The following is a 12051-nucleotide window of genomic DNA, read 5'->3' on the forward strand; positions in this document are numbered from 1 at the left end:
TGTGTGTGTGCGTGTGTGTGTGTGTGTGTTCTTCTCCCAGGAGCATTCTGAATGATGGGAAAACAGGGAATAAAAATTAGGACTCATAAAGTATAAACATAGCGCTGGGGAAACCAAATATCTGTGTTTGGCGTCTGTAAGATTTGGGCTGTTTGTGACTTTGTTGAGCTTCCAAGTGCATTAAAAATGTATGGGCCTGTGCTAGATGAGACCTCCCCCAGTCTTACTTAAAATATTTGGATCTGTGTGCGTGTGTGCCTGTGTGTGTGTGTGTGTGTGTGCGCAGACTCACTTTAATCTCCAAGTACATTTTTACAGTTTACAAGAGAGTGCATAATTTCAAATATTATGATAGTTTACACCTGCATCCCTTTCTCCTCCCCTCCCCGTTCGCTCACCTGTGAGTCCAGTATCCTCACTCCGTAGAACAGCCAATAGGAGACCACGAACAGCAGCACCAGCACGGCGAGCAGCGCCCGGAACACGAAGACCCGCGGCAGGCCGGCGCGCGGCGGCCGGAAGAACAGCGCCCAGACGGCCAGCAGCAGGATGAGCAGCTTGAAGGCCACGGAGATGAAGAGGCCCTCGCAGGCCGTGCCGCAGCTCTGCAGCTTCTCGGGCCACAGCAGGTGGGGCAGCACCAGGAAGGCCAGCGGGGTGAGGAACACCAGCAGGCCCAGGACCACGGCCAGCGTCAGCGTGAAGTAACGCCGGCAGTCCAGCCCCACGCTGTCCTCCAGGTCCTTGGTGATCCGCACGATGTCCTCCTGGGACAGGCTGTGCTCCGACGTCCCTGTGACCGCCGTGGTCGTCTCGCCCCAGTTGTCATCCTGGGAAAAGTGGGGGGTAAAGGAGAAAGAGTTAAGATGAAGACTTTAGCGGGTCTAGCAAATACAAAATGACAACAACAATGAGCGTGAAGATAGTTTTGGTGAGTGATTTGTTACAGTGGAGATTCATTTTCCGCTCGGTGTTCACGCAGCCCTCAAGACAATACATTAATCATGTTTAAGGAGGGTCAGCAGCAGTGCAGCGGCCCCAGAGAGAGTTTGGGCCCAATTAAGCTGCTGTGCTCAAGGGCAAAACAGTAAGAGATGGTATCAGAGGGAGTGAGAGAAAGACAAACTCAAAAGACAAAGCTTTTATCTGAATGCTGCTGCTAGATTACTGATTGATATTTCGGTGCATTTGAGCAGATTGTCTTTACCATAACACTTTCCCATAGCTGGGACTCACACACCCAATTTGTGCTTTCCATTGAAACGTCAGCAAAGCGAAGGGAGGGGAGGCCGTGTCAGAGTATGAGAGAGAAAGAGAGAAAGGAATAGAAGGTGGGAAGTGGAAAAAGTAAACAGAGCGGGCTGCCAACTGGGCTACGCTGACGTCTGGGTCTGACTGCATCCGCAGATAATGAAGGTCAGCGGTGTCGGAGCAGAGCTGTTACACCAACAAAGATAAGGACTCTTTACAAGGCAGTCATAACAAGCCGCTAACGTGGCCCAGAGAGCGGCTGAGTGCTGCCCCGCACAGCAAAAAAAGGGTATGATAGTGAACCGCCATTGGCTAGGGAAGAAGCAACATTAAATGCCATCTAAAGACGCTCTTTCCAAAATACAACAAATGAGCGTCGATTTCATTTCCAATAGGAGAGGAGTCCTGGCTAAAAATAGCAGAAAGAGGGGATGAAAAAGAGTTCATGTAAGAAGACGCATTATGATCATTGTAGGCATGCTGAGGGAGGGGTGGGGCGGGGGGGTGGGATGGTGCACTGGGACGGGGGAATAGGGAATAGGTCTGTCCCACTGGCCCGGGGGTTAAAACAGCAGAGAATGAGATGAAGCAGAACAATGGAAGGCTGTATGCTCACGTTGAAGCTGAAGCTAGAAACAAGAGCCCGTAGAAACCAAGCCGCTGACTACACTACTACACCAAATATAGATTTTATTTCTACTATTCACATATCAATATCAATACTGCATACACACACATACATAATTCTGAGGCGCTGCTAGCTTTGTGTAAACTGGACAGGGAGAAAAGAGGGGGGGAAGCAGCTATGTTCACAGTATGAGGAAGATTTGGAGTTTTTTGGGCTGCCTCGTTTGTCATTTATTTCCCACGTCTTTGGGTATTATTGAAGTATTAATGTTCAAATCATCCAAACTAGTGCCGAAACGATTAGTCGATTAATCGATTAGTTGATCGACAGAAAATTAATTGAAAACATTTCTAATTTTGATGACTGATTAGTCATCGTTTTAGTCATTTATCAAGTAAAAATAACAGATATTTGCTGGTTACAGCTTCACAAATGCTAAGATTTGCTCGATTTTCTCCATTTCATATTGTTATAAAATTAATACTTTGCGGTTTTCTTGGTTGGTCAGACTAAGTAAGTCATTTGGTAACTTGTGATGGGCATCTGTCTTTATTTTTGACATTTTACAGACTAAATGATTAATCGATTAAGTAATGGATAATCCAAACCCTCAACAGACACCACATTCCTGTCTTGGCCTGTCCTACTCACTTTCTACACAGCAGAGTAACACTGGTAACATTATCATTGGTAACATATTTGGCATAGGTTTCCACAGCCAGACTCTTTGATGAGGTCCAGCTCTCGGACCGTCTCAGTTCCATCTGACCTTTAATGGCCCCGCAGATAAAATAACACGACAACAGAGTCGTAAATACTCATCTCTCCCCGTCTGTGTTGCTCAGGAAAGACACCGACATCACGACCGGGCGGCCGAACGAGCAGTAAACCAGACGGAGGAACGCAAGACTTTGGGTTCAAAAGGTCAAGAGGTCGAAGGGTGAAGATTGTACCGGGGGCTTCTTGTGACGCAACCTGACATTTTGGTGCATTAGTGGGGCAAACTGTCTACACCTCATTTATTTATGTATGTAAATAAACCCAAAATAGACATCAAAGGCAAGAGAGCATGAGGTAAACATAAGCAATCCCCGACAAATGCAAAAAACATCCAGTGTCCTTTACTTCATGAGTATTTCTAACAGAATGGCTATTTTAACATGACTCTGATATATATCAAATTAAATTGCATTTATTATTTTTTAACTTGAGAGTTGGAAGTGAGTAATTGTGTGTCTCAGGGTGCTGACAGGGAGTATAACAGTCTAAAAGTGCAACACACACACACACACACACACAAAGACATGTGTTAGTCCAGTCAATTGGAATGGAGATTGTTTGTGGAACAGAACGGTGAGAGCCACTTCATTAACAATAAGACAGCAGGACTGGAGAGGCCCTCAGCCACTCCACAGAGACTGACGCAACAGGCGCTTTACTGATGTGAAGCAATTATCCCCTAGAGAGAACAAAAGTGAGCAAAACCTCATTATTTTCTTTTTATATGAGGAGCTTTGTAGATGAATGCTCCACAAAAGGCCAGCAACAAGCCTCTGTAATACAGGGCTTCACAAATCATCAGGAATGACAACCGGCATACCGAGGCAGATACACAGCAGTGCTCAAAGGAAAGTCTCTGTACTTGGTCTTTGTACGTAACTGGAATATTAAGAACTCTAAATCTAAAAGAGACTTTTGTTAAAACAAAGCAGGTACCAGTCTCACATCCAACATGCCATCGAAGGCAATAAATGTGGCTCAATATCTCACTTTATTCCTCAGTCAAATGTTTAAATATTCGTATGTTTAAAAATGGTTTTCAGTAGCTGTGTTTACATGGAGCCTTTTAATCAGAATAGTAGCCCAATCAGAATAAAAATGCCTCATATAAACGCCTCAATCAGAATAAACTGGCCCGATTTGAGAGGGGTGGTATAACCCTTTCATAATCTGTTCGATGGATAAAATTTTGTCATGTAAACACTCATTCCGATCACTTTCTTTGGTTGGAATATCTCGCCTCTTTCTGCACATGCTCGAGCATTTGACGTAAGTAACGTCAATTACGTGAAGGGCTTGATGTAAGCGGCGCAGCCCGTTTTTATATCAAGTGCTGACTCCGCCTATCCGGGCCAGTTTCGGTGTACGGCAGTGAAAATTATAAATGGACCCAATCATTACGGGGGCACAAAACGTCTTTTTCCTGACACTTATGAAGTCATATGTTGTGGTAAAACTGTTGCTTCTTCAGAAAGTACAACAGTAAAGAAATAATGGTGCCAAGCACCCGACGCAGGTCCATTTTTTAAAAACGTAAGCCCATGTTATGCGTGTTTTGCGCATGTCAGAAACTTTTATTCTGATTACATACTGTGGCGCATGTAAACGCACATCTTAATGCGATCATTATATTTAGCGCTCGTGTAAACACTTGGGTAGGAATCTTCCTTTGGAATGATTCCATTCAGAATGAAAAAAAAAATGTCTCAACTGAACTGTCCCTGAAGTGTAAACCAATCCATAAGGCAAAGACTCTCTACTGCTTAACAGTTGACAGATCCGCAAGTCTTAATCCTGTCTGACCACTGTCTAGCTGGCAAAGACAAACATTCTGTGTGTGGGTGTGTGTGTGTGTGTGTGTGTGTGTATGTGAGTGTGAGTGAAAAGGAAATCAATAGGTGCTAGTTGTCAGGAAGTGTATCACTGACCACGAGCCGACACGATACCCTGGAGAGCACCCAGGAAAAGACATGAATCACAGTTTCTCATGCCTCGTAGCTTGTAGCAACACTCACCACTCACTCTTAAGACCATTTTTACACAATATTCTCAGTCCACAGCTCACTTTTCCACTGAAAAGCATTTACAAGGTACACATCAGGGTAAAATGAAAATCAAGACAGCAAGGTGTTTAGATCCACTGGGATCAAGCCAATGTTTTCCTATGGAGAGAGCAGTGGCTCCGACCAGAGGAAGCACACACCACTCAAAATTTTCACAAAATTACTTGAACTTAAACCCAGATTGCAGCTGACCTTTCAAAGCGCTTCCAATCAGATTACAGCTTCATGTGACGAATGTGTCGATGTACAAAGATAGTGGAGAAACTCATTCACACTCACTCTTGTGTGTGTCCGAGTTTCCAGAATTGTGCAACATTAATTGAACTGAAAACAAACTATCCTTGTCCACATCAGCATTTTCTGATTACACATTTTATACTCATTGCAACCTAGAAAAATATGTGGCATCTTTGTGTGAGCATTAATCCAACCAGCAAATTAATAAACTGCACATGCATTCATGAGACGATCCTGTCCAGTGTGCATTAAGTTAATGAACAGGTTACATTATCTGGTGTGCCTGTATTGACACAAACAATTTAATGTATAAGGGTATAAAACACTGTGTGAAGAGGTTTTATACTGGGTGCTCTCTGTGATGAAGACACCACCAAGCCTACCTGTACACTACGCACACAGTGGTTCAATGGAATTTGGGACATTGTTGTTGTTGGAGCCTCACTACCTGGGCTTTCCCTCTGCCGGCACGAGTAAAAATAGACATTAGTGACCCACATTTCCTCACGGGATTAACCAATCACCAGAGTGTGATCTAGCTCTGGAGCAGCAGGCTCGCAGCGGGCCAGGCTCACCCCCGGCAGGCCCACTCCCATCCATCATCACAGGGATACAGGTGAAACGGAGAGGAGCAGAGAAGAGAGAGCAAACAAGGAAGAAAAGGAAAAGGGCAAGAGCATGACAGAGAGGTTCGATAACTGACAGCCAATTAAAGGAAAGAGAGGGATTGTTCGCGGGAGGGAGTGAAAGTAGGGGTACGGTCGCGGTTCAAGGGCCAGAGATGATCAGACAAAACCAGCATTTGCATTCATTCACCCTCAAATACACATGCACACAGTCATGAATACACACACAGTCACACACACACCTGTCAGGTCTACTCGCGTCCCAAGTCCACAATGATTTATTCAACCCACAGGAGGATTCACGAGCGGTTCTGCCGCCCTGGGAGGCGCTGAGCTGTTCCAGTAGACAGTCAACTAAACAGCCGCATAATTGAAGCATCCGATATGACGTGTTCTCTCTCATGTACTACTACACATTCAGGTGTGAGAAGAGGAGAGGAGAGAAGAGAAGAGAAGAGAAGAGAAGAGAAGAGAAGAGAAGAGAAGAGAAGAGAAGAGAAGAGAAGAGAAGAGAAGAGAAGAGAAGGAGGTGAGGCAAGGAAAAGCAAAATGAGGAGAGAAAAGTCGAGCATTGCATCTCCATGGGAGTGAGAGACCTGGGTAAAAATGAACCGACTGAAAAATTACATTTTACAAGGAGGGAGGGAGATGGACAGTGAGGACAGAGAAAAAAGAAAGTGGCTTGAAGACATTGGCAAACCTCTGGGATATCTGGGAGATTGGGTAGACCAGAGTATGATCCGATAATTAGCTAGCATTGGCTAGCTGTTAGCATTAGCAAACTTGCTAGTAGAAACTAAATATTAGAGATAGGCGATAACAAACCGAATAACCAATTACAAACCCAAACCAACATTTTCATTTTTCTTGATGCTATTTTTCCAAATGAAAACATTCCTCTCGTCCTTTCAGGAGCCACTTCTATTTCTTTTTTTGCCATAGATATGTAGCGGCCAAATCCAGGCTTCACGCACTCACTTTACAAGAACGGCTTGAAGGCAACATGATATATTAGTATCCAAAATGGGTGCTGTGTCTGTTTGGTTTTGCAAAGGCTGACAACGAGCAGCAACACACTATCTATTGCCATAAAGTCGTGACTATCTCAAAGGAAAGGCTAGCAATTAGTTCAGCCACCTGCAAAACCAAAACTTCAGAGAGTATGAGTGTTATGGCCTTGGAAAACTGAAGTGGAGCTCAACAAGAATGGCTTCTCAAGCGTCCATAACAGCAGCATTAATGCATCCAACTCTCGCAGTAGGAAGAAATTATTTCCATCACATACCATCAAGCAAAAGATAAGGTTCCATTACAAACGGCTGAACAGAGTGGTTTCAAAACCACGGTGAGAGTGCTTGATAAGAGATATAATGTGCCATCAAAGTTCTTGAAATTTTGCCAAAGCTGTACAGTAAATGCTGCTGTAACACTGCTGCTGAGATGAAACACACACAGCAGTTCTTTTGGACTGCATAGAACAAGTTCAATAAGATGCATGGTATTGTGTTATAGGTCTAATTGTTGGGATTGGAGGGATTTTTCTGATATTGATTTAAGGTCCCCTGCTAAAAGGCTTGAAATCCCTGATGTAAATAAAGTTGAGGACTTTGTGAAAATCCCATTTTTGCGGTCCACAGTGATAAAAAAAGAAGTCATACGAGGCTGAGCTCTGTGCCTGATTTCCTTCCATTGAAAAACGTGAAGAGCTGTGGGCTGAGGAAATGATTAGTCTGATAAATCAGGGAAAATGATGCTCAGAAAGGTCTATGTGTGTGTGTGTGTATGTGTTTGTATGTGTACGCATGCATACACACTCGTGCACGTAGCCAGTGTGCTATGTCAGTCAGTGTGCATTTACAAACCTTTCAAGGGAGTGTTTTCCACGTTCCTTTTCCGTCCGAGTATAAATAACAGCTATTGTCTCTCACAGTAAATCAAATGTCCACTAAAAGCCTGTTTTCTGTTGTTCAGCAGTAAGTGGGCTGCACAAAACAAAGCCCCTCGCTCAGTGCGGGAACAAGTGCACTCTACACACTCCTGGGAGGCAAGGTGTGCGTGTGTGTGTGTGTGTGTGTCTGTAAAATATAGCAACAGCCTGCATGCATTCCAAAGTGCTCTTCACTGCCATTTAAAACTAGCTTTGTTCCAACTGTGGACAGTGTGCAAGGCCGCCAAAAACTTGTCAGGACAGGGAAGCTAAGCGCTTAGCAAAGTTTCCCTAAACAATGGGAGGCTGAGAGGTGAGCAGCATGGGAGAAAAGTGTAAATTACAGTATGATTAAAACGGATTATGAACAAACTACAATTTAAAAAAGTAAGGTACCTATGTGGAAGATACAGAACTTCCAGTTTAGCAATACACAGGATCTGTTAGGAAAGATGAACTGGAATGGATATGTCATTGGGATTATCGAGCGGCACCTCCCATCCCAAAAACATCAGAGAAATGGAATAACAAAGTGGATGGAAGTGAAAAATATCAAAGATCTGAGTTTGTTTCTGAAGCAGCATGACACAAACTAGTTTCTCAGAAACTAGTTTGTGGCAGAAGCTTTTGCACATCAGCAGCAACAACAAACATCCTGCGGTGCAGCTAAATTTAATGTTCCAGCCCAAACAAGCATCCACTTTAGCATTGTGTTCAGTCAGAAACTCACACATGCACACACAGACACACACACACAACCATATACACACACACTTTATGCCTGAGCAGGCCTGCCTCCTGGGTCACGCAAACAGATTCTATGAGTACTGCCCTTGCTACAACAACGAGCAGGACAACTAAGCATCCTCAAAAAGGACTTAAGCCAATTTACAAATTATTAAGAGAGCCTGTCAGTTAATCAGCCAGTAAGTCAATCACTAAGGCATCCAGCCACCTTATCAGTTGACCATTCAGCCTTACCTGGCCGGATTTAGTCCCTGGTCCAGAACTGGGCTCCGGCGGCGAGTTAGTGTTGGAGTCTTCTTCTATGGTGGTGACAATCACTTCCTTTACCTCCTCTACGGTCTCGCACACCTCGAACACCTCCAACACTTCCTCTCCCGCCTCTAACAGCGTCGGCGACTGCATCCCAAAAGCCTCTGTCGTGAAATCCGCCAAACTTTACGCGTACCTCGGTCCGGCTCGCATCAACAGCATCTCCGTATTTAGCCACTGCTTACCTTCCCTCCATCCATTCCACACTGAGTGTGTGTGTGTGTGTGTGTGACCTCCCTGCCTCTGCTGATATGCAGCCCGGCCCTGCTTTATCCGTCTTTATATAGAAATATCTCCCATCATGCCTCAGGAGGTACTGTATGGGACTGTGTTCGCTTGCAATATAATGTAAGGGGCTTTGAAGAGAAAGATAGAGAGAGAGACAGAGAGAGACAGGGAGAGAGAGAGAAAGAGCGAGGAAAGGGGGAGTGAGAGAGTGATGAGACAATCACATGGGATGTCCTGACAGCAGCGGGGGTGGGGGGGGTGGAGCGGGTTTGAGAGGATGGATAGATAGAAGGAGGAAGAGAGGGAAGAAAAGGAGGAGGAGGAGGGAGGGAGTCCATTAAACAAACATCTGAGCCCCCCCAGAGAAAGAGGAGGGTAAACAAAATAACACACCAATTAGATGCAGAGGAGACCTGCCATCGCCATCCACCCATGGCTGTGCGTTTCTCCCATCCTCCTCCTCGTTCAGATTCTCCCTCTCTCTCTCTCTCTCTCTCTCTCTTGCGCTCTCTCTCTTCTATCCCTCTCCCACCCCGAGGCATCTTCTCTCATTCTCTTCCTCATTCTTTGCTCGTCTCTTGCCTCAGCGCCACTCTCCGTCCATTGCTTCTGACCCAGTGAGCACCGTGGTGTCACCGCGCAGCCAATGGCATGGCTGCGTGCCAGTGTGTGTGTGTGTGTGTGTGTGTGTGTGTGTGTATAGCTGTGGAAACTGAAGGGAAGGTAAGATGGACCTGGATTGTACCAGTTTAAGCGACCCAACTAATCAGTAGCAGAACACAGCAAACTGAAGTCAGGTTGTCAGGTCGGTACAGACTGGCTCTAAGATCAGGAAGGCTGAAGAGACCAGCGTGAGGAGAAGTGATTTCCTGTCATTTGCTACGATGACAAGAGATGCTTTCAAATCATGACGTTACAGTGTGTAGCATGAGACCACTGCTTTTAAAACGCCTTAAAGTACTAAAGCGAAGACGGAACCCAGGAAGGAATTATTCGATCGCACTCAGCTCACCTCAAGTCTTTGGCCACAGACACAAAGATGAAATCTGAGTGCAAGAAGTTGCAAGAAAATCTCTTTCTGTCGCTCTCCTGCAAAGCCCACCCACAAAGCTCGCAGCTTGGTGATGACACACAACTTAAAAACAAACACAGACACGCACACAAAACACCGGGATAAAGACGAAGCACGAGAGGATTCTGCCTCACGGGGGGGGGAGCGAGCCGAGAGGCACTCACCGCAGGATAGAGATCCCAAACGTGAGCGCAAGTGCTCTGCCTCCTCCAGGAGCCCGACATGGTCGCCTCCGCACCTCTCTGACACGGGAGAGCGGCGCTACCTGTGCTGTCGTCTGCCCGGGAATGCCGAGAGTGATGCTGCTGTTACCGCACCGAGCTCCGGCTCCAGCTCCAGTCGGCGAGCAGCTGAGACCGCAAGCAGCTGAGTTTAATTGGGTTGAATTGAGCTGCGGGGAGGGTGAGAGGAAGGTGAAGCGGTGGGAGGTTGGGGGGCGCAAGCGAGGGGAGTGCGAGCATTTTCGTAGGACTGCCCGATGTCGGGAAATAATCGCATCACGGTTGCTTTAGCAGATATTCCAGCTGCAACATGAACTGCTATGCAATTTAAAGTCTATTTTAAATTTAGCTCTTTAATGTGGTTTGAAACACCTTCAGTACAATCTTAGTGGTTAGAGTAGTTAGAGGAACAGATGACTCAGTGAGGTTATTATGCTTCATAGGCATACTTGTACAAGAAGGACTCAACATGATGGATATCAGAGGCTGTTAACGGTCCAGCTTTGGATGTAAGCTACAAAGCTTGCGTAATCAGTTGCCAGTCATGCAAAACAGACTGCTTTAGGTGTATTGTTAGCCAAATAGTCTTTCGCTACTTCCATGCCGGAAAGCACATGATCTCTGCACAAATGCACACGTCAACTGGAGAGCACAGGGGCAATGGACTGAGCAACATGCCTTCAAAAACACAATTAGCTCAACAGATATGATCAAGCCTGTACATGTAGCCATAGGGGGGACAACACCAAACAGAAACGCACAAACACACACACACCAGTGACTGCACTTTATTCCCACCAAACCCAAATGCAAATCACAAAAACACACACAGGCAATATAACGTTCTTCCTCTCTATTGCACAAACACTGACACACACCTAGAAATAAACCCGGCTCCATTTTCTCTTTCCAACAAACTTCCAACCCCAACTGTTTGTTGGGGTGGGAGGGAGGGTGCTAATTCCCAAAGAATGCCTTATGGTTTAAAAATATCACCTTTCTCCTGTGTGACAACTCACACAATGCCGTTCCACAACACACTAAGCTACAAAGCTGGCTGGCTGCGTTCGCCTGAGCTATGTCAATTCAGCTCTCGCTATCCACCCCGATATCCAGTTACACACAACCATAACACCAGGATAAATCGACCCAATTTCTCTGATCACTTCGCGTCTATCCTTGTATAGTATGCTCATACCTCCATCCTTGCTATACCCACCTCCATTGTCCTTGATAACCACACCAGCCGGCAACGTACAGCACAGCAGGACCTGCCTCAGACATCTATTGATATCACACTCTCCCAGCAAGAGATCTGGGAGTATTGAGTGCATTTTTCATGTTAACGCATTAGCATACAGCCTGGAGCTTTGGCCTGCCTCCCCAAGTAGGAGCAACCTGCTGCAGGAGTTTTGTTCAAACATATCAAGCAATTAAACAGGGAACATACAGAGAGATTTATGCTTGGAAACACCAGTGGGGGAAGAGATTAGAAACTGACTATGAAGCTCAAGTCAACTTCTTGAATTCCAAGTACTGGAACCAGTCAGAACCCATTTACAATTGGAATTGAAATCTCTTTGCAAAGCATTGGACACCCGGCCCCTTTTAACCACAATGAAGATGATTTTTGTAGGCATGAATGGAAAAATCAGATTCCAATACTTTGTGGTTCACGCCAATCTTAAATGTGGCTTAGAGTTATTTTGGAAGCATCTTCTATGATAAAACTTTGATACATCTTCTATGTGCCATCTCAGAAAGTTTTCTTATCCACTTACGCAAACATACAAACACCATCTATTGATGGCATTAGCACCTTCTTAACAATTCTATGCCTGGCTTAGTCTCCAGCCGTGCCTCCGACACATTTACATTACTTATAATTCCTGCGGCGGGGGCATCACAGACACATCACAGACATGTGAAACTCCTCTGCTGGATTGTGAGGACATCCCAGCC

The 12051-nt window shown here is 45.4% G+C and overlaps 1 protein-coding gene across 2 annotated transcripts in view; it reads right to left on the bottom strand.

Moving 5' to 3' along the window:
• LOC139914666 (vang-like protein 1) overlaps positions 1-12051 on the bottom strand; it is a 49830-nt gene that overhangs the window by 14726 nt on the left and 23053 nt on the right. For both annotated transcript variants that reach the window (XM_071903031.2, XM_071903030.2), the window contains exon 4: positions 399-830. In XM_071903031.2, coding sequence (XP_071759132.1) covers positions 399-830 — 432 coding nt within the window. The remainder of the gene's footprint in view (positions 1-398; positions 831-12051) is intronic.

This window comes from Centroberyx gerrardi, chromosome 21, assembly GCF_048128805.1.
Source record: "Centroberyx gerrardi isolate f3 chromosome 21, fCenGer3.hap1.cur.20231027, whole genome shotgun sequence".
NCBI classification, from domain to species: Eukaryota; Metazoa; Chordata; class Actinopteri; order Beryciformes; family Berycidae; genus Centroberyx; species Centroberyx gerrardi.